Raw genomic sequence first — 22,021 nt, forward strand, 5'->3', positions numbered from 1 at the left:
TCTATTTGAGTTCTTGCTAAGCAAATCATTTATTTTCTATATCAGGTTAAATCAACTTCTAAAATCTTTATCAAAATGCTTCAGCAATTTCACAAAAACACATGACAATGACATAAAATTTTGGCAATTTATTTCACAAAAGGATTGCTCCACAGCACATTTCATTCACGTACATTTAAACTAGCATGAGACAGTTGCATTAAACATCTCTCTTAAATTTACAAATGTGATACAATCTGCAGTCAAAAATTAAAGTCTGTTTAGCAACCCACAAAAGTAAAGTTACCCTTTTAATGGGTTTAAGGTAACATAACTGTTTAATAGCATTTAATATTTTTCAGTCAAAAATGTAATTCTCTTAGCAACACAACATACCTTTTAACAGGCTCAAACTGTTTAACAGCATTTTATAAAATGAGAAATGAGCAAGTAATGCTTAACAGCCAACTTCATATATTAACACCACACAGTTGCATTAAACATGACAATTTCTTAAACTGAACCGGTTTGTTAATAGAATAACTTGTCAATAAGAACTAAGAAGATACAAGTAAAAAATCAAAGTAACATCAGTTAGATAACATTTAAGTAACTCTTTTTGTCTTTTGTGTGTGCTGAGGTAGTACAAGTTATGCTTCACATCAACTCGTTCTTTAATGTTTGCAGGCGAGGAGACAGTTTCCCACCTTCCATGCCAAGCAAAAGTTTTTTGCACAAATACAAATGTTTTTGCAAGTCCTTTTGGAATATGTATGTGAAAAGCATACTGGAATCCAAACAGGACAAGAAAGGCCTCTGGAAGTTGGTTGTGGGTGGGGAGTGGACCAATTCGTCCTCAAGAACAACAGAGACATTCACTGGGTCACTATGCATTTGGGCATTAGAGCTGTAACGCACAACCGTATATTGCTCCAGTGGCTCCTTCTCAATGTGCACTTCAGAATCTTCAAGCTAAAAAATCAGAAACAAAAAAGATTAAGAACATGAAAATGATGCTGCCAGAATTTAGTACATCACTTATTAGGAATTATCCGTTACATGGCTTCTGCACAGGTGACTTTTGAGTTCACCGAATGTGTGAAACATGCAGGGGCAATCATGATACATACATGGAAGTGGACTTATTTTTGAGCAGTGTCTATGTTCTAGTGTGTGGTGTCTGAGGAGGTGGAGTCTTGAACGATGAATCTTTTTACACCCTGCACTCCCAGTCTATCATCTTATTTGAAATCTGAAAAGAAACATTTACATGGTTAAACACTATGATTCAAACAGTACTAGCAAGCAGGATCTAAAAATAAACAGGTAGCAAACGCAACAATTCTCTCTCATTAAAACACATACATTGACAAATGCAATATAATGCATATTAATAGTATACATATGTGTCTCATTTACATCTCATTGCGTGATATTCAGTTAATCACTTAAACTGCCATGTGCACAACGATTCACATTAACCACTGTTTATTACTTCTAGACCAGTCATTTAACACATCGACTAATAGTATAAACACAAACTTAAAAACCCTGATCAATACATATAAAACTTGCATTGCCATAACCTTAATATACACATCATTAGAAACAATCATTTAGACCACGCTCAAGTTATCGTCACATTGGGGGGGGGGGGGTTTCACGTGACCTTCTTTTCATTAAACAAAGTTTAGCTACTTTTTAACTAATAAAGTGCATAAAACAAACTCACAATAATTCCCACAACAGTCACCGAAGCATTAAAGCAATAAATAATCGGTTTTCTAGGGGTTTTACCTGCAATAAGGGAACAGGTATTAGAGACCATGGCCATGTCCCAATATCCACAAGTCCGCCCTTGTGCTCCTCAATGCGCGTTCTCGCTAAGGGGTGCAAGACCGTAGGGTGTCCCGATCCTCTTATGATGTTCTCCAGGGGTGATCATAAGTGCACTTAATGCACCCTTTTCGCAAGTCCGCATCAGACCGCACTTTGCTATAGGCTATTACCGAGAATCCTTGTAGTGTCGTGACGTTTCGAACCGCTAACCAATGAGGGAGGAAAACGGTTGCTATGGTCGGACGGCGGGAAAACTGAGAAGAAAAAGGAAGCCGGTGTGGTGAACAATATCAAATGGAGAAGAAATGTGTTTTTAAGTGTAAGTGAAAATAATTTTTTAATCAGAATATGAGCGATAAATAACATAATACGAAAATACGTTTTTATCAGAATATGAGCGATAAATAACATAATACATGACGATACAATGATGTCACTTTCTTTTGTCAGGGTCCGACGAGCTTACTTTCAATTTTATAAAGTTAAGGGCGAAGAATGAGCGGCTATTCACGGGGCACAGAAATGCCTCTAGCCAGGGATATGAGTAAGTTAACATGGCCCTAACATGAATAGACAGGTTGCTATTTGAAAGTAAGGGCTTTATTGCAAAGTTATCTAATGGATGAATGTGTGTTTTCCAGTGAAATAATCAAAATTATGGGGCTGGAGGGGAAAGTGACTCAGCAGCAGTGTAAGAAGAAGTGGGAAAATCTAAAGAAAAAGTACAAGGTAACTGCACTTTTACATGTTTTGTAATGCTTATATTGAATTGGTAGTGGTAATGCTATTTATTGACTTAATGTCTAGAACGTAAACCATGTAAACAATGTTAACTTGCCCCTTCATAACTGTTACAATTTACAAAGGACTTATCACTGCCAAAAACTGGGTCAGGGACAGATGCAGGAGAGGTCACTGCAGCCTCATGGATTTTCTATGCAGCCATGCATGAAGCCATTGGCCAGAGACCCTCAGTCAGGCCAGTCTATCTGTTCTCATCTGGAAACAGTAGTGTAGAGAGAGCCCAGACACCTGTCAGTGAGGTTGAGGTTGAAGCAAATTGTCCCACAGGCTCCTCCACAGATACTGAGACAGCAGACCTCCAAGCAGAAAACTCCACAGACCCTCAGAGTGATCAACCAGGTACATCAACTGATGTCAGACCAGGAAAGAGAAAGAGGAAGAGTGAGAGTGTAGATTATCTTAAAGGCTTCTGTGAGCGGCTAGAGAAAACACAGAAGGAAGAAAATGAAAGGGATAATGCTTGGCTCCAAAAGTCTCAGCAGCAAATGGATAAGATGTTAGATTTATTTGGAAAGCTGGTTGACCATATGACAGAGAAGTAATAACTTCCTGCATCTGGTTGTGTTCTGTTTGTTGTTTGCTGTTCCTGTATAAGTGCTCACTGTGTTAACGCCATTGAGTGATGGAATTATTAATTTATATTTAAATTTTCAGATAACTTTGGCTGTATTTCTTGGTTTGAACAAGACATTTGGAAGTTATAATTCTGTATATATGCAAATTATTCTTGTTATTTATTATTATCAATTCTGTTTATAAATGAAATTCTGATATGTGTTACAAATAAATAGAAACATTCATCATTTAGAAAAAGCGTCCTTTTTTTACTGAAACAAAGTACTTCAAGACAAGTTTATAACAAAATAAATATGCTAACTAGGCTTATAGCCATAGATGTATTCACATTTTCAGGACAGATACATTTGGTATTTACAGATGCTAGGTAATTAACATCATTTTGCATTTTACAAAATATATATGTAACCCCTGTCTCAGGGCTTATCTAAATCTAAATCTCTGTTCCTCTAAGTTCGTTCAAGGAGCTTTTAGGGCACGTGTCAATCAAGTCAAGTACTCTGATTCTCAAAGAACATGTGCAAACACCATGAATGGAAATGTATATATAAAAAATCAATGGCACACACGAAGAACAATTAGCCAGGAATATATATATATTGTGGCAATATAGGTGAATGGTTTCCCCTTTTTTTTCTTCTGGCACTTCAAAAAACACTCAAGTAATGAAAATAAATTGACAATTAGATTGAAACAAATATAAACAGTACAATTATAACCCAAGTATTTCAAAAAGCATATCCCCAATATTTAAATGTTCAGTTTTTCCTTCTCCTTTGGATACAGGGGAATATGTAAGGAAAAAAATGTCTCAGTCCCGGGCAATGTGTATGAAATAATGTCTCAGTCCTACCGCTTCCCAGAAATAACACTCCAGGTTCTCAAGAACAGAAGAACAAGAGCGGAAGAGTTGAAACACAAGGCAAAATGACAAAGAGATATCCAGAAGAATCCACTTAGATGATTCAGGGGTCAATCACATCCTCCAACAATTTGTCCAGGAACCAAAAACCAGTCTGCACAACATACATTGTAAATTGATTAAATCAACACATTATAACACTTAAACCATCCCTAAAAAGAGATTACATGTCTTTAACTATAATGTTTTTTCCCCTTTTTCCTTCTTTGATAAAGTTTATAAAACAAAACCTTATCTTTTAACAATCTTTAACAGTTTGGACACTGCTAACACACTTTTACATCATTTAAATTAGCACAGTTTCATTTTATACTTTAGCAAGTACATCCTACATGTGAAATTAACAACAACAACATGAGCATTGCACGAGGCTTCACACGATTAGCAAAACTAGCATCGTGATGCTACATGGCTCATCTTAGCATATTTAACTCTTCACATTAACAATTTAAGCACATTTTTGTTGACATTTATACATTCTGACTGGTTTTGCTCAAATAATAACACGATATGACGAAAAAATAATCATATACATAAAATACACTCACCAGAATGTCTCAGTAAACAATCACAGAAAGCAACAAGTGCTTTTCGACTTCAGCACTCTTCCACAGTTTTTCAATTCAACTTCACAGCAAGCATGTAAAACAATAAACCAGCTATTCAACTTAAATTTGCAATATACAAGCTCATTTTAATCGAACAAGTCAGCATTACTCACATTGCATGCGTTCTCTCCCTGCTGTTTACACATACACTCTGCCTTCCAGCGTGCACGCACTCTCTGCGCAAGCTCACACTTAAAGGGGCAGTACACATTTTTAAAGTAGTGCTTACAAAGTGTTCGTTTGGGATAAAAATTAAAGGGGTTACACTCTCCCCCTCTAAACCGCATGAGTCCCTGCATGCGTATTGACAGGAAGACTAGCTGAGAGAATGCTTCCCAGGGAATCAAAAAAAGCAGTAAGTGCAAGCAATATGGGCTTTCCCATTTCCTCATATTCTAATGTCTTTGGTGGGCGTCTTTCCCGCCCTGAACGTCTGAGGGGAATGGTTTCAGTGTCAACTGAACTGTGGAATAATTCCTGAGGTTCTGCCCCTGCATCTGATACCATCTCCTCTGGGATCTCAATGGCTATATAATCTGGGGCATTCTCAACAGGCTCTGAAACCAAATCGACTGGCGTACTCTCAGTACCACCCTCAGATTCTTCATGTGTAGGTTCAGTCATAAGCTGGACAGACTCTGTCATTGGGATAGTCGAAACATGTGGAGAGAACTCAGCTGCGTGAGGGTTCAATAACCCGGGAGTTTTCCCTGAATTAGCATGAGAGGTAAGTGGCCCACCATTCACTTGTGTAACAAGGGGATCTCTGGTAAACACTTCAGGAATGGGTATTTGGAAGTAACCTTCTTCCTCATCACTGGACAGCACCTCATAATCTTCACCCTCCTGCATTTCAGTATTAATTCTTGTTCGCACTCCACACTTCCTGTTAGCTGTCTGACTTTTTTCAGAACCTTGTTCTTCTGAGCTCACAGGCAAAAAACCACAAGGCAACAAAAGATCCCTGTGAAGGGTACGATGTGGACCATCACCCTTTTCTGGCTTCACTATGTATACAGGGCTATTCGAAATTCTCTTGACCACAGTATGCACAGTTCTTTCCCATCGGTCTGCAAGCTTGTGTTTCCCCCTCACACTCAAATTTCTCACGAGGACCCGGTCACCAGACATCAGTTCAGCTGCTCTGACTTTTAAATCAAACCTTGCTTTATTCTTTGCGTTCATTTTGCGAGAGTTTGCAACAGCCAAATCATAGCTCTCTTGAAGATGCTCTCGTAGCTTCTGCACATACTCAGAGTGTGTTTTGTGTGTTTCACTTGAAGGGCTGATGCCAAAAACAAGATCAATTGGTAACTTTGCTTGCCGCCCAAACATTAATTCATATGGGGAATAACCGGTGGTGTCGTTCCGTGTACAATTGTATGCATGTACAAGGGGTTTTACAAAGTCTCTCCAGTGATATTTGTCCTTTTCATCAAGGGTTCCAAGCATACTTTGCAGAGTTCTATTGAACCTCTCCACCGGGTTTCCGCGTGGATGATAAGGCTTAGTCCTGACTTTGTCAGCTCCTATATGGGCACACAGCTCTCGAATAGTGTGCGATTCAAAGTCCTTCCCTTGGTCACTAAGGAGGCGACTTGGGAACCCGTAATGCACAATGAAATTTTCCCAGAATGCTTTTGCGATGGTCTTTGCTTTTTGGTCCTTTGTCGGTACCGCCACAGCGAACTTGGTAAAGTGGTCGGTCATAACCAATATATTTCTGGTGTCACGGTTGTCAGGCTCAAGAGACAAATAATCTATACAAACTAACTCAAGGGGATAAGAGGTCTGTATAGATTGCATAGGAGCAGCTTTCTGAGGGCTTGCTTTCCTCCTGAAACATCTCTCACAGGTGTAACATCTATTTTCAATATCCTTTGCCATCTTCGGCCAAAAGAATCTAGTACGAGCTAGGTCAAGGGCACGCTCGTAACCAAGATGGCCCACCTCATCATGAATGCCGCTCAGTGCTTTCTCTCTGCACTTCTGAGGCAGAACCAGCTGGTGAAACACAGTCCCATTGGTTGTCCACTTCCGGTATAACACTCCATCACGTAATTCAAGTCGGCTCCATTCCCGCAAGAGCAGGTTAACCTCAGGAGGTTCAAGCTGGGTGTGTCGGAAATTAGGTCTCTGACCTTGTTCCACAAAAGAAATTACCGTTCCCAAAGCTGAATCTTCTCTTTGAGCTTGGTACCACTCATCACGGGTCAGTCCAGGAATAGTCTCGTAACCTGGAGTGGTGAAGCTTTCAGGGACAGATGACGCATTCAAAGCCAAGGATTCTGCAACGACAAGCTCCGACACCCCTGAAACATTGTTCAAAGGGACAAGCAGATGACGTTCACACACTGCAGAGATTAATTCAGGGCAGATCACCTCAGTTTTTTCACATAGGCGCTGTTTTAAGTCTCCAATTGCCTTTTCCTCTTCCAGGAACTCATAATCCTCCTCTGGTGGATTCTGCGGCCTTCGAGACAATCCGTCAGCATCTTTATTAGTGGATCCAGCTCTGTACTTTATATTGAATCTGTAGGTGGATAATGCTGCAAGCCAACGGTGTCCTGCTGCGTCCAGTTTTGCTGAAGTCAGCACATATGTCAGTGGGTTATTGTCTGTGAGAACCGTGAACTCAGTGCCATAAAGATAATCACTAAACTTCTCACAGACAGCCCATTTCAAGGCCAAATATTCCAACTTATGGGTCGGATAGTTCCTTTCACTCTTTGAAAGTCCCCTACTGGCATATGCTATCACACGAAGCTTGCCCTCCTGCTCTTGATAGAGAGCCGCTCCGAGTCCGTCTTTGCAGGCATCCGTATGCAAGATGTAAGGGAGTTCTGGGTTTGCAAATGCAAGGATCGGGGCGGATGTCAATTTCTCAATCAGGGTCTTAAACGCATTTTCACACTCCACTGTCCACTGATCACCGATGAAAGCATTGGGATTAACAGGAGTGTCGGTTCTCTCTCTCTTGTAAACTTTTCCTCTTTTTCTTGGAGGACTATACCCGGCAGTCAAACAATTTAGTGGCTTTGCTATTTTGGAGTATTCCTTGACAAACCGCCGGTAGTACCCAGCAAAGCCTAGAAAACATTTTAGCTCTCGCCTAGTTGAAGGACGAGGCCAATCTCTTAAAGCGGAGATCTTCTCTGGATCAGTGTGAACTCCGTCAGAATCTACAACATGTCCCAGATACTTGACAGAGGACTTGAAGAAGTGACATTTGTCAGGAGACAACTTCAAACCGCATTCTTTCAGACGAGTCAACACTTTTATGAGCCGGGCTTCATGTTCCTCAAGTGTTTTAGAAAATACAATGAGATCATCCAGAAACACGAGTACTTCATTCAAATGCAAATCTCCTACACACTTCTCCATAAGCCTCTGGAAGGTGCTAGGTGCATTTGTGACACCCTGAGGCAAACGGTTAAATTCAAAGAATCCTAGAGGACAAACGAAAGCTGTTTTATGTTTATCTTCTTCGGCTACTTCGACTTGATAATATCCTGATTTAAGATCCATGACAGAGAACCATCTAGCTCCACTGAGTGCAGAGAACGTCTCCTCTATGTTAGGGAGTGCATATGCATCTTTTATGGTGCGCATGTTGAGCTTTCTATAATCAATACAAAGTCTGATTTGTCCATTCTTTTTGCGAACCACTACAATTGGTGATGCGAAAGGGCTCTCAGACTCTCTGATTATCCCAGCATCTAAGAGCTCCCTGAGGTGTTGCTTAACAGCTTCTCTGTCATTTGGATGAATTGGCCTAGGTCGTTCCTTAAAAGGTGTCTCATCCTGTAATCTAATGTGGTGCTTTACTGCAGTAGCATGGCCGTATGACAAGTCGTCAACTGCAAAGACCTCTGACATGGAATTGAGTTTATCAGAGACACGTTTTTTCCATTCCTCTGGAATCGGCGAATCATCAAGATCAAACACAAGCTTTCCACATGGCACCTGAGCAGAACAAGACAAAAGCTCAGTCTTCAAAGGTAGAACATGAGCAGCTGACATCTCAGCGATCACACGCTTGGGATGAAGAGTAATGTCATGATCAGTTATGTTCTTTAAGATGACAGGGATTTTGGAACGCGCCCAGTATGGGACACTGACCACAGCACATTCGAGAATAAGACCACCCGGCAAGGGAAAAGACTCAGGTTGCTCTAAAACAAATACATCTTTTGTAAGGTCTTTGATCCTCACTTGACCAGGGATACATGTCTCTTGTTTGGCAGGGATAGTGATGGGGCCTTTCCCTAACGCTCTCACTTGAAAAGATTTCCTCTCACTTTCATAATTCTGAGCAACCTGCTGAAAAAGCAAAGCATAATCACGGTTGGCACCAGGGTTTTGTAAGAACTTGGCCCCTTTTCTCTCTATGCCCTGTTGATACAAGCGGTCAAGAACATTTGTTCCAATCAACAGGGGGACTTTACTGTTGAAGTGACAGTCTGGAACAACGAGTACAAGGGATGAGAGCTCCTCCTCTATACCTGTGACAGTACAGGGGAAAGTTATGACAACTTGGATGTAGCCAAGGTATGGAACATTCTGTCCACCAGCACCTTCAACCTCGAACAAGGAATGAATAGGCTGGATGGGAAGAGAAGAAAGGTATGTCAGATAAAATGTCTCGGAAACAGTTGTAACTTGAGACCCAGTATCTAAGAGAGAGTCACACTGAATGCCTTCAACAAGAACAGAAGCAACACAACGTTGGCCAATAAGGTTTTTTGGCAAAAATTCATCTTTAATCCTGTTTGCTTGGGTTTCTCCAGCATAATTGGCTGTATCGTGTAACATCATTGTGGGACGAGTATGAGTGCCGGCAGCTCCTGAATGTCCCGTAGCAGGGGCTGCTACAAGTTTAAAGACTGTGATGTTTCATGTAATTTCCTGTACTTCTCTCGTCTTTCTCTCAGCTGTGAATTCTTTTTACGAACAAGCTCAGGGTTGGGTTCTTCACTGCAGTGAATTGCAATGTGTCCATCCCCACCGCACTTGAAACAGAACCAGGGTTTTGGCATGGCCATAGAGTTAGATGTCTCTCTGGAGCTGGCCACCAGGCATTCACCAGTAACTGTACTTTCGTTAGAGTCTTTCACAGATTTTATTTCACTCCGTTTTGTTTCAGCTTGCTTTGATAAGTATGCAACTTGTGTTTTCAGTGCAGCTATTTCTCCTTTGAGCTTTTGAGTTTCATCTTGTGATTTATTTGTTGACTCAGGTGGGAGTTCTACATTAACAGGTATACCATACACAGAGTGAGCATGCGCAGCTGCTTTTGTGCTGCCAAGATGTTTTTTCATTCGGTCTAGCTTAGCTGCCCTTTTATCTTCCTCAGTCCTCACAGAGAGCAAAAGTTCAGGAAAAAATGGTGGATTGTCTTTACAATGTTCAAGCTGAAGTCCTACGATCATGGGCTGATCCCAGCACCCTCGACAGAACTGGCGAAGCAGATGTTTACGGGAGTCTGCAGCACTGGCTCCCCCTCTAGATATTGCTTGGGTAAGAAGAGTGTTCAGTCTTTGCAGGTAAACCGAAGGCTTTTCCCCCGCATTTTGATTTGAATTCAGGAAGGTGGCAAAGAGCTCCTCTCCATCTTCTACGATGCCAAAAGCAGATTCAATCTGGTTGAGGTAAGAGCTAGGTGAAGAATTTACACCTAAGGGCTTGACAATGTCAGCTGCTGGGCTAAGCAGGCTCTCTAAAATCATTCTCGGTTTCTGAGGGTCTGAGAAGAAGGGGTCAGAAAGTAAGAGATCAACTTGGGCACGCCACGTCTCATAGTCAACTTCCCCATTTGGCTTGGGGGTCCTGCCGGAGAACGTACGGATACGGGTATGTCTCAAAGGTGAGTGAGCAGTTTCGTTACGGATTACATGCTCCACAACTACCTTCTGTACATGAGGAGGGTTAATCATACTTTCATCAACATGTATTTGTTTAGTTGGAACGTACAATGGGGAAACATTTGAAGTCATTGTCTGAGATCTGATTGACTCGGCCGAGGCAGACTCTACATTGGCTATTTCAGAATTGTCATGTCCAGGGCTACGAACCGTAGTATGGGGGTTTGCTTCAGCATCTTGCATGTCATTTGATTCAAGCTGGAGGCTCTGGAGCTCATTCTGAAGAGCGAGCATGAACCCCACTCGGCCACTGCCGGCAATAGCATTCAGCTCCTCCATGTATCTCAATGCAAGTTCTCTGCCCAAACTTTCTTGACATAAGTCACGGACTGTTCTAACACACCACGTCATGGAGGGGTCTTTAGGATTTGGCAGTTCACCGAGACTATCAGGGTTGATCCTTAGAACTGAGCGTTCAGATGAGTATTGAACGAGAACTCTGCCTGTGGGCTGATCTGGCTCATCAGGCACCCTAATTATTTTTGCAATCTCCCCATTTACTTCAAAAAAACTTGTTATATCTTCATTTGTGCAGTTTTTGTCTACCCCTGTGACATACAAGCAACTTTGCCCATGCACCCTATATCGGTTACAAAGATCCATTCTTTTTCTTAGGATATCTAATTAACTCAGAATAAGTTTAAAGTGTAAAACCCACTTTTAGAATAATGAATGAAAATCTTTAAAAAAAAATATATTTGCTGATATAATTAAGACTTCAAAAGAAATTAAAGAAATTAACCCAAGCTCCTGGTCGGCTGGCTCGCCACTTATTATGTAACCCCTGTCTCAGGGCTTATCTAAATCTAAATCTCTGTTCCTCTAAGTTCGTTCAAGGAGCTTTTAGGGCACGTGTCAATCAAGTCAAGTACTCTGATTCTCAAAGAACATGTGCAAACACCATGAATGGAAATGTATATATAAAAAATCAATGGCACACACGAAGAACAATTAGCCAGGAATATATATATATATTGTGGCAATATAGGCGAATGGTTTCCCCTTTTTTTTCTTCTGGCACTTCAAAAAACACTCAAGTAATGAAAATAAATTGACAATTAGATTGAAACAAATATAAACAGTACAATTATAACCCAAGTATTTCAAAAAGCATATCCCCAATATTTAAATGTTCAGTTTTTCCTTCTCCTTTGGATACAGGGGAATATGTAAGAAAAAAATGTCTCAGTCCCGGGCAATGTGTATGAAATAATGTCTCAGTCCTACCGCTTCCCAGAAATAACACTCCAGGTTCTCAAGAACAGAAGAACAAGAGCGGAAGAGTTGAAACACAGGGCAAAATGACAAAGAGATATCCAGAAGAATCCACTCAGATGATTCAGGGGTCAATCACATCCTCCAACAATTTGTCCAGGAACCAAAAACCAGTCTGCACAACATACATTGTAAATTGATTAAATCAACACATTATAACACTTAAACCATCCCTAAAAAGAGATTACATGTCTTTAACTATAATGTTTTTTCCCCTTTTTCCTTCTTTGATAAAGTTTATAAAACAAAACCTTATCTTTTAACAATCTTTAACAGTTTGGACACTGCTAACACACTTTTACATCATTTAAATTAGCACAGTTTCATTTTATACTTTAGCAAGTACATCCTACATGTGAAATTAACAACAACAACATGAGCATTGCACGAGGCTTCACACGATTAGCAAAACTAGCATCGTGATGCTACATGGCTCATCTTAGCATATTTAACTCTTCACATTAACAATTTAAGCACATTTTTGTTGACATTTATACATTCTGACTGGTTTTGCTCAAATAATAACACGATATGACGAAAAAATAATCATATACATAAAATACACTCACCAGAATGTCTCAGTAAACAATCACAGAAAGCAACAAGTGCTTTTCGACTTCAGCACTCTTCCACAGTTTTTCAATTCAACTTCACAGCAAGCATGTAAAACAATAAACCAGCTATTCAACTTAAATTTGCAATATACAAGCTCATTTTAATCGAACAAGTCAGCATTACTCACATTGCATGCGTTCTCTCCCTGCTGTTTACACATACACTCTGCCTTGCAGCGTGCACGCACTCTCTGCGCAAGCTCACACTTAAAGGGGCAGTACACATTTTTAAAGTAGTGCTTACAAAGTGTTCGTTTGGGATAAAAATTAAAGGGGTTACATATACACAGGACTGAAAGTAAACAAAGTCAAGAAAAAAAGATAAATACACGTTTATGTGCAATGTCAGACCAATGGAATAATTGAGGTGTTATCATTTTACACTCATGACAACAATGTGTCTGTTGAGGACTTTGAATTAAACTGTGTAGTCATGTTCTAAAAGGTGCCCTTGAACATTAAGGGGTGCTGATACATGTGCTGCTAGTCTCGCCCGGAGCTGGTTTCCACTTGTCTCCTGTCCAGAATCTGCTGTTGGTGGTTGTGGTAAAGCATCATAAGCTGGCTCTGGTTCCAAGACATCACAATGGGTAAGGCAGACATTGTGCAAGAATGCACAGGCTGTGACCACCTCTGTGCAGAAGCCAACCTTAACTTCTAAGGCTTTGAAGAGTGTTGCCCTCCAGCGTGCCTTCATCATACCAAAGGCTCGTTCAATAATTGAACGCGCACGTGAATGGCTTTGATTGAAGCGTTCCTCGACCCTTCCTTGAAGTGGCAGTTTGTATGGTGTGATAATGGTTATGGGGGACTGTATGCAGGGATATCCTCCATCACCAAGAAGAAAATAGCCAGGTGGCGGGTACTCAGCATTGACATAAATAGGGCTGTTTTTAGAACACGGGTATCATGTACAGAGCCAGGAAAACCAACAAAGATGTTGAGGAAACGTCCCTGAGAGTCACAGATGGCTTGCATTTGTATAGAATAGAATTGTTTGTAATTAAAATAGTCCTCTTTGTTACAGTTCGGAGGCTTGATACGAATATGGCATCCATCCATGGCCTTGTCAAATGCTGTATGCCGAGCAAGGCGTCCAAATCGCAGTCCCACTTCTTCAAGTTCATCATGGCGTGGATAGCAAATCACATTACCTGCAATGTCCATAATTTTCTGTGCAACTCTGTGCACCACACGGCACACTGTCGATTTTGGCACAGAGAATGCCCGGGCAGTAACTCTGTAAGACAGTCCGTGTGCAATCCAATATACAAATATTAGGACTTCCAAATAAGATCCCCAGCCGTGGTCCTGTTGCCTGTGCATTATACCCATGAAGCCATCCATTGATTTTCTTGAAAGGTGGTAGTCAGGTCGAAGGTCTCTCTCAACATCAAAATACACCTGAAGGACAGGCATGGTATGATTCAGCCTCGCATACCTGATCAGTCTGCCAAACTTAAAAAGACAAAAAACAATTTGAAAGACGATTTAGGAAAATAGATGAGAAAGTATTTATTCGTTTTATAATTTAATTTATTAGAGGGAGTTATCTATTTTTATTATAATTTTGCACACTCACTTGTGGTTGTGAACACTATACAGAATTATATTGACAGCTGTTCTTGATATTTTGTCCACACGTGATATTTTGATAAAATATTAGGAACAGCTCTCAGTATAATGCAATCTAGTTTACATCACTTCCTAGCTTAGGTTATATCACAACTTATCTTAGTTAAACTGTTTTAATATGAATAATATATGAATAACATTAACAGAAAGGTGGTAAGCTTACAGGAAAAAATAAAGATAATTTCTTCATTCAAAGATTTCTCAAACTCGGTCCTGAACGGCCACAGTTCTGCACAGTTTAGCTCCAACCCTCATCAAACACACTTAGCTGTGAGTTTCTAATGATCCTAAGACATGCTCATGTGTGTTTGATAAGTGTTGGAGCTCAACTCCGCAGGACAGCGGCCCTCCATAACTCCGAAAACTAAATAAACCAAATTTTTAAACTATAAACAACTACATTCTAGACTGAAAAATTCTTAAAACTGCATGTCGTGACACAATAACAGCAGTTTTATTAGCAGCACACACAATAGCCAAATAAACGGTACACATTGAAATGTAAAATAAAGCTAATTTACCTGTTGGTCGGGCATCCGCTTACATGTTTGGATCCGAAGTATAAGCCGCCTTCTCCTGCGGTTCCTAATTCTTCTGGTAAGAATCTGGTGGTGAGTTCTCATCAGCTTTAGCAGGAGTATTGCGAATACCGCAACTGCTGCCACCGCCATGTTTGATCTCCTGATCACAACAGAAGTGACGTAGGTAGTGACGTGTGCAAAAATGTCCCAATTCTGCTCTTTGCAGCTTCGGGCCCTTGTGCACTTACTCCGCTAAGTGCACTTTCAACAAGTGTACACTTCACGGAAGACCTTAGGGCGTAGTGCGAATATTGGGACAGGGCATTGAAACATGCTGAGTTCCCTTTCGAGAGCGGTCACTCGACATTGCGTCCGCTGACGCTATGAGAAACTCCTCCCTCTTCCGGTTTCTGAAGCTTTTATTGAACAACGCCATTGTTCTGGCCAATGCCGCCCACAACAGCCTTATAGGGGCGGGACTTCCGCTACTATATAACCTGTTTAGGCGGCAAAATACTCAGATTCTTTCTCTTCACCGTGACTGAAGCGTCTCGCCGTAGATCGTCGCACTTGTGAGGGACGCAAGGATTGAATTTTACAAGGATTTTGAGCTTCGCTCCTCGAGTGAAGGACCGTGTATCTTATGGACTCCGAGATATATCGAATAACTGCATTCTCGGCAGCAAACCACCGCCGCCAGAGCGCCGTTGGTGACAATGCTGTCAAACTGAGGAGGATGTCGCGTGCATTCCACGGTAACGTTACCCGCCCTATTAGCCTCATCCCTCGGGGCTTCCTTTCCCCACCTACGCAGTGCGGAAAATGCCACAGTGTGCACAATACATTTATACCGTTGCAATACCCTCTCATATATGTTTGTCCTGTACTTATAGCGTGCTTCGGCCGCTCCCCTTACATGATTAGACCCCCACCCTGGCGTCTGCCTTGTAATTTAACGCACTTCGGCCAGTGCTAGCATGCACAGACCCCCTTCGGGACCGGTCGCATGCGAGCACAGCGTGCAGACGGCTCCTTTCATAAGACCTTCACCTGCGACATGGCCGTCTGTTACGCTTGTGTGGATGTGACTTAATATTTTCCTAGGCTTCATTGTGTGATACAGTGCACTCTAGCTGATTTTAAAAGTTTCAGCCATTAGCACAGCGGCTGCCGGCTGGCCTAACATAACATTATGCTCGCCTCAGGCTGTCCCGCGTGAGCCGCGCCCATTTTGGCCACGTCACTACGCGAGCTAACGTTATTTTGCGTAGCGTCATACGTACACACGGACCTGCTATTCTTCGGACGTACTGAGGGGGGCAGCAATACACCATTAATGTGTCTAAGCTGCCACAAAAATTATACGAGAAGAAACGTTACGTATACAGAGAGTTATACTTGTGCCTGTTATCCATGCTACACTTATTGCTCTTCGTATGATCAGTAATGGTACCGCATCACACACCACACACACATTCACGCCCCTCATCTGTTTCGGGTGACGACGGGAATATGTGTTGGCTATGCTTAATGCTTTCAGATGTTGTGTGCAATGGCCGGGCAGCGAGCTACCAATCAGCACAACATCCTTCTGTGCCCTGTTGACATTCCCTCTGCACTTGTCCTCTTTCAACTATGTGCAAATTGAGACCATATATTTAGCAATATACAGCTTTTACGGAGGATCCTCAGCGCACAGCGCTCAGCCATACTCTGAATGTGCCCGTTAAACACGGGCAGCAAAGAAAAGGGGGGAGGATAATGTCGGGTTTGATCCGTTCCACTGAGTAGCAATCCGTATCAAAACGCAATGCACAACTCACAGTGCTCAACCCCGCTCACTATGCATCCGTTACATAGAGCTGCAGAGCAATGGGGACAGACCGAGTATAGCGAAGTGTGTTTAGTGTGGCCGCTCGCTTCGCACAGCGATCTGTCTCGACACACACACACACACACATCTAAGCAGTGCACAATGCATCTCGCACGCCCCCGATTGGTGGCAACGTTGCTCTATACTTACGCATTGCACTATATATATACTTTCATATACGTATATATATATATATATATATATATATACATTTCTTATAGCAGCCTATACGCCTGGCTATTAATATATATTTGCATTGAATAGAGGCTTATTGTACTGCATTCCACTATATATATATATATATATATATATATATATATATATATATATATATATATATATATATATATATACTCATACGTATATTTATATATATTTATACATTAATTGCAGCCTACACGCCTGGCTATTAATGTATATCTGCATTAAATAGAGACTCATTGTACTGCTTGACACTATATATACTCATACGTATATTTATATATATTTATACATTAATAGCAGCCTACACGCCTGGCTATTAACGTATCATTGTACTGCTTGACACTATATATATATATATATATATATATACTCTTACATATATTTGTATATATACACATCATTAATAGCAGCATACACTCCTGGCTATTTATGTATATTGGCATTGAATAGAGAGGCTATCTCTCTTCACACTCATCTTGCTCTTAGCTCCCTGGCTGAATGCAGTGAGCCGATGTGGATGTAAACTTTTAGGAGTTATGTTGCTGTACCAACAGAGGATTACTATCATGCCTTACACATGTGTGCAGTGTTCGGGCAATATCTCACTACAAACACAGGTATCTGACTCCCTGCGTGCGCGTGGCGAGCTGTTACTAAGTTGTTCATTCTTAAGGAAGTGTCTCTCTTTCTCTCGGGTTCTGCATCCGACCTTGCACAAAGCAGCAAGCCACTGCAGACCCAGACTTGGTTTTTATATTGCTCTATGTGCGGCAAGTGAGCCAGTGCCCTTCAGCGGATCACTCCGCTAGATGATTCACACACGTCTGGGTTGTGTACTGTGTGGTACAGTTCAGGAGTTTGCAACATCACTTTACAGCCGTTAACAAACTCTATTAAATGGCAACCTTGCTTCAAAGCACACAGTATGTAACTGGCACCCGACACGCACAGACGACCGGTTACTATCCGTTCCAGTGTATAAGGAGTGTATCTCCTCGCTCGGTGCTATTGCAGAACCAAGCTCTGTTCTTCCATGGCTCTGTGTAACACACCATTGCTTTATGCCACACAATATGTAACTGGAATCCTGTGAGCTGCAATCCGTTACAGAAATGTCCCAGATGCGTGGAGTCGAATCTGCACTTGTATCCTGCATTCAGCCATCCAAGCGGTGAGCTGTGACAGGTTTGTCGGCCATCAGTGCATGTCTGAACACACAACCCCTGTGGCCCTACAGCAGCCTCTCAGGCACATATGGCTCGCTCGGCGCTATTATGATTTGTCATGGGTTTGTAACGTCTACATATGATGGGTGGCTCACACACCTATGTTTAGCAGCAGGCTTGTTCCACGGCTGACAACATATACTATAATAGGCACACACATGTGTGATCGGAGCCATTGCAAACATGTCAATATGGAGCTACGGCAATGTTTAGCCCATTACCTTACCCTGTACAGCACTCAATTCCTCCCTTGGCTAACGCCGCTGTGATACAGAAGGGAGAGAATTATGAACACCCGCTTTATAGGGTATTTGTATATACTATTACCCAGAGCGGCTGCCAATTTGATTCGACACAGACCACCCCAGCTGTGCAGACCTGTCGCACAATCGGCGCAGCGCTCCGGTACTGAGTCTGGAGTTTACGAACGGGTAATATAGTTTTTACCTGACGAGAGAGATAGAACAGCTTGTGCAGCCCAAGGTTATTATAGTTTTGCTTTTTTAAATTCGTTTTTATTTTAGTATCGTTTTCAATTTTGCTTTAAATTTAAGTTTAGTTTTAGTTAGTTTCATGAATGGTTTTGTTAGTTTTAGTTTAGTTTTTATTTTGCAAACACATTTCTATTTAGTTTTTATTTTATTTAGTTTCAGTTATAGTTTTAGTAATTATAGTTTAGCAGCTAACAGCAGCTAGACTGTCTGACATATTTATTAGTTAACTGAGGTTGCTGTCAGCCTCAGCTAACCTCACATGCATAAAGCGCCATCTACAAGTAAAGACTCCTTAAAAGTTTGTAAACATTGCAACGTCTCCGGGTGGGCGGGGATTAATAGGAGGCAAAAAGAGGCGTGGACGCAGTGCTGACAAGCGTAAGCTAGGACGTTTTAGGAGGGATTTATTAAACATAGATGTGGAAGAAGGTTCGGAACTGTCCAAATATGTAAACTTACTGACTCTGCGTGACAGCTATTTTTGTAAATTAACTCTGTAACAGTTAGTTCTTGTATCTTGTTCTCATTGGAAACATTTTAACCAGGTTTTGGATATTTCCTACATATGAAGTATTTTCGGCTGGTTTGGGGAATTTTGTCAAGGCTTATTGTCTAATGTAACCTATCGCAGGACTAACTATGATTAGATTAGCAATGGGGATTATTTTAAGAGATCAGTCAAAGGATGGCACACACATCTATCGCTGTATGTTGTTTAACATTTAAGCTAGCTAGTGTACTGACGGTTGACTTATCATCACCTATAAAACAGAAACTTTCTGATTTGTACTAGATAAGGCCAACACACCAATACATATACATACATAGATTATTTTACCTGATATGAAGTGAATTTGATTGATTGCAAACACGAGCATTATTTGCGATCGTCTCCGTCCATTCAACCACAATTGTCTTCTTTATTTCTGTGAAGGAATGTCTGCCGGGATCCGGTAAAACTTTAGTTTTGAACGAAAAGTGCTGTTACTTCTATTTTGGCAGCCAAAAACACAAGACGACGACATTTTAAAGTCAAAACCTCAAACTTTTAGCGCGCCTGCTATGAGTTCTTCATGTTTTGCCTCCAGCTAGAGCGGTGACGTAACAGTTACGTAGGCTATTAATGGGTCTATTATAAAGCCTGCTCAGATTTTCCGCCACGGGATGAGAGCTTAGTAATTACGAAAACGAATACATATTTTTGATAATTATTATTTTATTTCAGTTAGTTTTTCAATAACTGTTGCTCGTTTAGTTTAGTTTTAGTTTTTCATTTATTATGAATTTTTAATTTTATTTCAGTTAACGAAAATGTTTTTTAGCTGATAGTTTTAGTCTTAGTTTCAGTTTTCGTTTACGAAAATAACCTTGCCTCACCCTTGACTATGACCTCTGGCCAGTACAGCTGATGTATTAATATGGAGCCACGTTTTCGCTTCTTCCTTGTACTTTCACGCTAGCTATCTTGGCCATCGTGCATCATATGTTAAAACCAGCAAATACTCGTGGATATGCTTGCTACCGCCCACATTGGGTCGGCCTAGCCGTTGCTGTTGTAATGTTACAGGTTGCTTATCTGCTGTAGGGCTGCAATAAGACCTACATGGAGTCTGTGACTGTATGCATTCTGTTCTGTATAAGCTCTTGATTGAGTCCCTAGAGACTCAGGCATCCAATCTACTGTGCGTTGGCTTACATAGACTGGACGGGGATTGTGCACCGACTCAGGCATTGCAGTGCACAGACTTGAGTAAGCTTCACTGGAGCTGCTCTTCGCTGTTCTCACGGCGTGTTTGAATACATTCCCCATAGCGTCAGCGGACGCAATGTCGAGTGACCGCTCTCGAAAGGGAACGTCTCGGTTACTATCGTAACCTCTGTTCCCTCAGAGACGGGAACGAGACATTGCGTAAGCCGCCGTGTCACTGCTCAGATCAGCTCTACTCTTCGTTCAATCGAAAGAATCTGAGTATTTTGCCGCCTAAACAGGCTATATAGTAGCGGAAGTCCCGCCCCTATAAGGCTGTCATGGGCGGCATTGGCCAGAACACTGGCGTTGTTCAATAAAAGCTTCAGAAACCGGAAGAGAGAGGAGTTTCCCATAGCGTCAGCGGACGCAATGTCTCGTTCCCATCTCTCAGGGAACCGAGGTTACGATAGTAACCGAGACGTTTCCCTCGATCAGTGTATTGTTCTATGATACTAAAGGAACGCGTGCTTGACCCTAGTCACCTGTCAACGCCCCCTACTAGAATCTTCCAGTACTGCAGTCACTAAATTCCCTAGCCAAATATGCCATTACTCACAAAAGACAGCAACAATGTGACAACACATCTAAAAATATTATATCTACATCACATCTAACTGTTAAACACAATTATGTACATGAAAAGTAAACATAATGGCCTTTAGAATTGATACATTGAGATTAAAGGTGATACTTACAGCACCCCATGAAGCGACCGATCCGTCATCTTGAGGAGAAGAACTCAACGCGAGCAGCTTACGTGAACACGGATGACGTCAGACGCAAAATCTCTAAACTGAGGGATTTTAAGTTGGAGTACATTAAAGAGACAGTTAGTGCAATTAAAAACAACATGTATTCATCTAACTTAAAAAGTTTAATTTGTACAAACTCATAAATATCTGAAAGTTCTAAATACTCAACAAGGTTAATTAATTTGAACTAATTGTAATGATTTAAGTTAACAGTACTAAATACAATTAATTACTTTGAGCATTCGGGTTTACAGTGTACTAATGCGCTCTTTAAATAACAAAAAACATATTGCGCTATTGACTTTAGACTTTAGACCAGGTTTTTGTTGCGCTGCATTGCGCCGGGTGTAAGATAGAGCCCATTATCACAAATCAACAGTTATAGTTTCAAACATTGTAGATGTTCAGTCTTGCCAGTTATAATCTACGCGTTTTAATATAGTCTAAATGAGTAAGAAAGGCTGTGATGTTCACGTGCATAAAGCCGCGCTCTGCGAATTCACAGCCAGAAGAAGCCTTAATGTGAAAGAGCAAAACTGTGTAAGTAAAGTAAATAAATTACAATTATTTGCTTTTCAATTGTAAAATACTATTAAATATTTAGAATAACTTTGTATTATGATTATCTTTTCACCAGTTTAAAAACAAAAAAAGAGAAAATCACATTTTTCGTTTTTATATTTATTGGTTAAAAAAGAAAAATGAATGGACGCAAAAGTACACGGACCATACACGGACCCCTATAGCACAATAAAACACAATAAAAACATAATAATAAACATGTTTCGACAAACATTTTAAAAACTGAGTTTTGGAACATTTTTTGAAAAACAAATTTTTCATTTATTAATGGAACTCCCTTTTTATGCAATCTCCACCTTTTCTCCATACTCTACTTGTAAGGGATTTCAGGTTTAAGAAGGAGAACAAAACTGCAATCGTTCCCAGGTTTCGGACACAATATGTCTGAGAGCGTTGCTAGAGTATGAATATATTGTATTGCAATATGTAGCGTTTAAGTATTA

General features: G+C 40.9%; 2 protein-coding genes and 1 long non-coding RNA gene across 5 annotated transcripts in view; all 3 read right to left on the reverse strand.

The window, feature by feature from the left end:
• LOC129443713 (intelectin) overlaps positions 1–22,021 on the reverse strand; it is a 38,848-nt gene that overhangs the window by 12,127 nt on the left and 4,700 nt on the right. The window lies entirely within an intron of this gene.
• LOC141353252 (uncharacterized) lies at positions 192–21,247 on the reverse strand. 2 transcript variants are annotated; one of them, XR_012360266.1, is made up of 3 exons: positions 20,940–21,247; positions 1,110–1,231; positions 192–951 (listed from the first exon to the last, which is right to left on the reverse strand). It is a non-coding gene; the product is annotated as an uncharacterized lncRNA (long non-coding RNA). The 2 variants fall into 2 exon arrangements; XR_012360265.1 differs by lacking the exon at positions 20,940–21,247 and adding an exon at positions 1,777–1,965.
• On the reverse strand, positions 3,777–6,173 carry LOC141352881 (uncharacterized). 2 transcript variants are annotated; one of them, XM_073858980.1, is made up of 3 exons: positions 4,842–6,173; positions 4,669–4,747; positions 3,777–4,214 (listed from the first exon to the last, which is right to left on the reverse strand). In XM_073858980.1, exon 1 carries the CDS (start codon positions 6,061–6,063, stop codon positions 5,005–5,007), a length of 1,059 nt encoding a protein of 352 aa, XP_073715081.1. In that variant the 5' UTR covers positions 6,064–6,173; the 3' UTR covers positions 3,777–4,214; positions 4,669–4,747; positions 4,842–5,004. The 2 variants fall into 2 exon arrangements, with proteins under 2 accessions (XP_073715081.1, XP_073715080.1); XM_073858979.1 differs by having other exon boundaries at positions 4,669–6,173.

The sequence above is a fragment of the Misgurnus anguillicaudatus genome, chromosome 21, assembly GCF_027580225.2.
Source record: "Misgurnus anguillicaudatus chromosome 21, ASM2758022v2, whole genome shotgun sequence".
Lineage (NCBI taxonomy): Eukaryota > Metazoa > Chordata > Actinopteri > Cypriniformes > Cobitidae > Misgurnus > Misgurnus anguillicaudatus.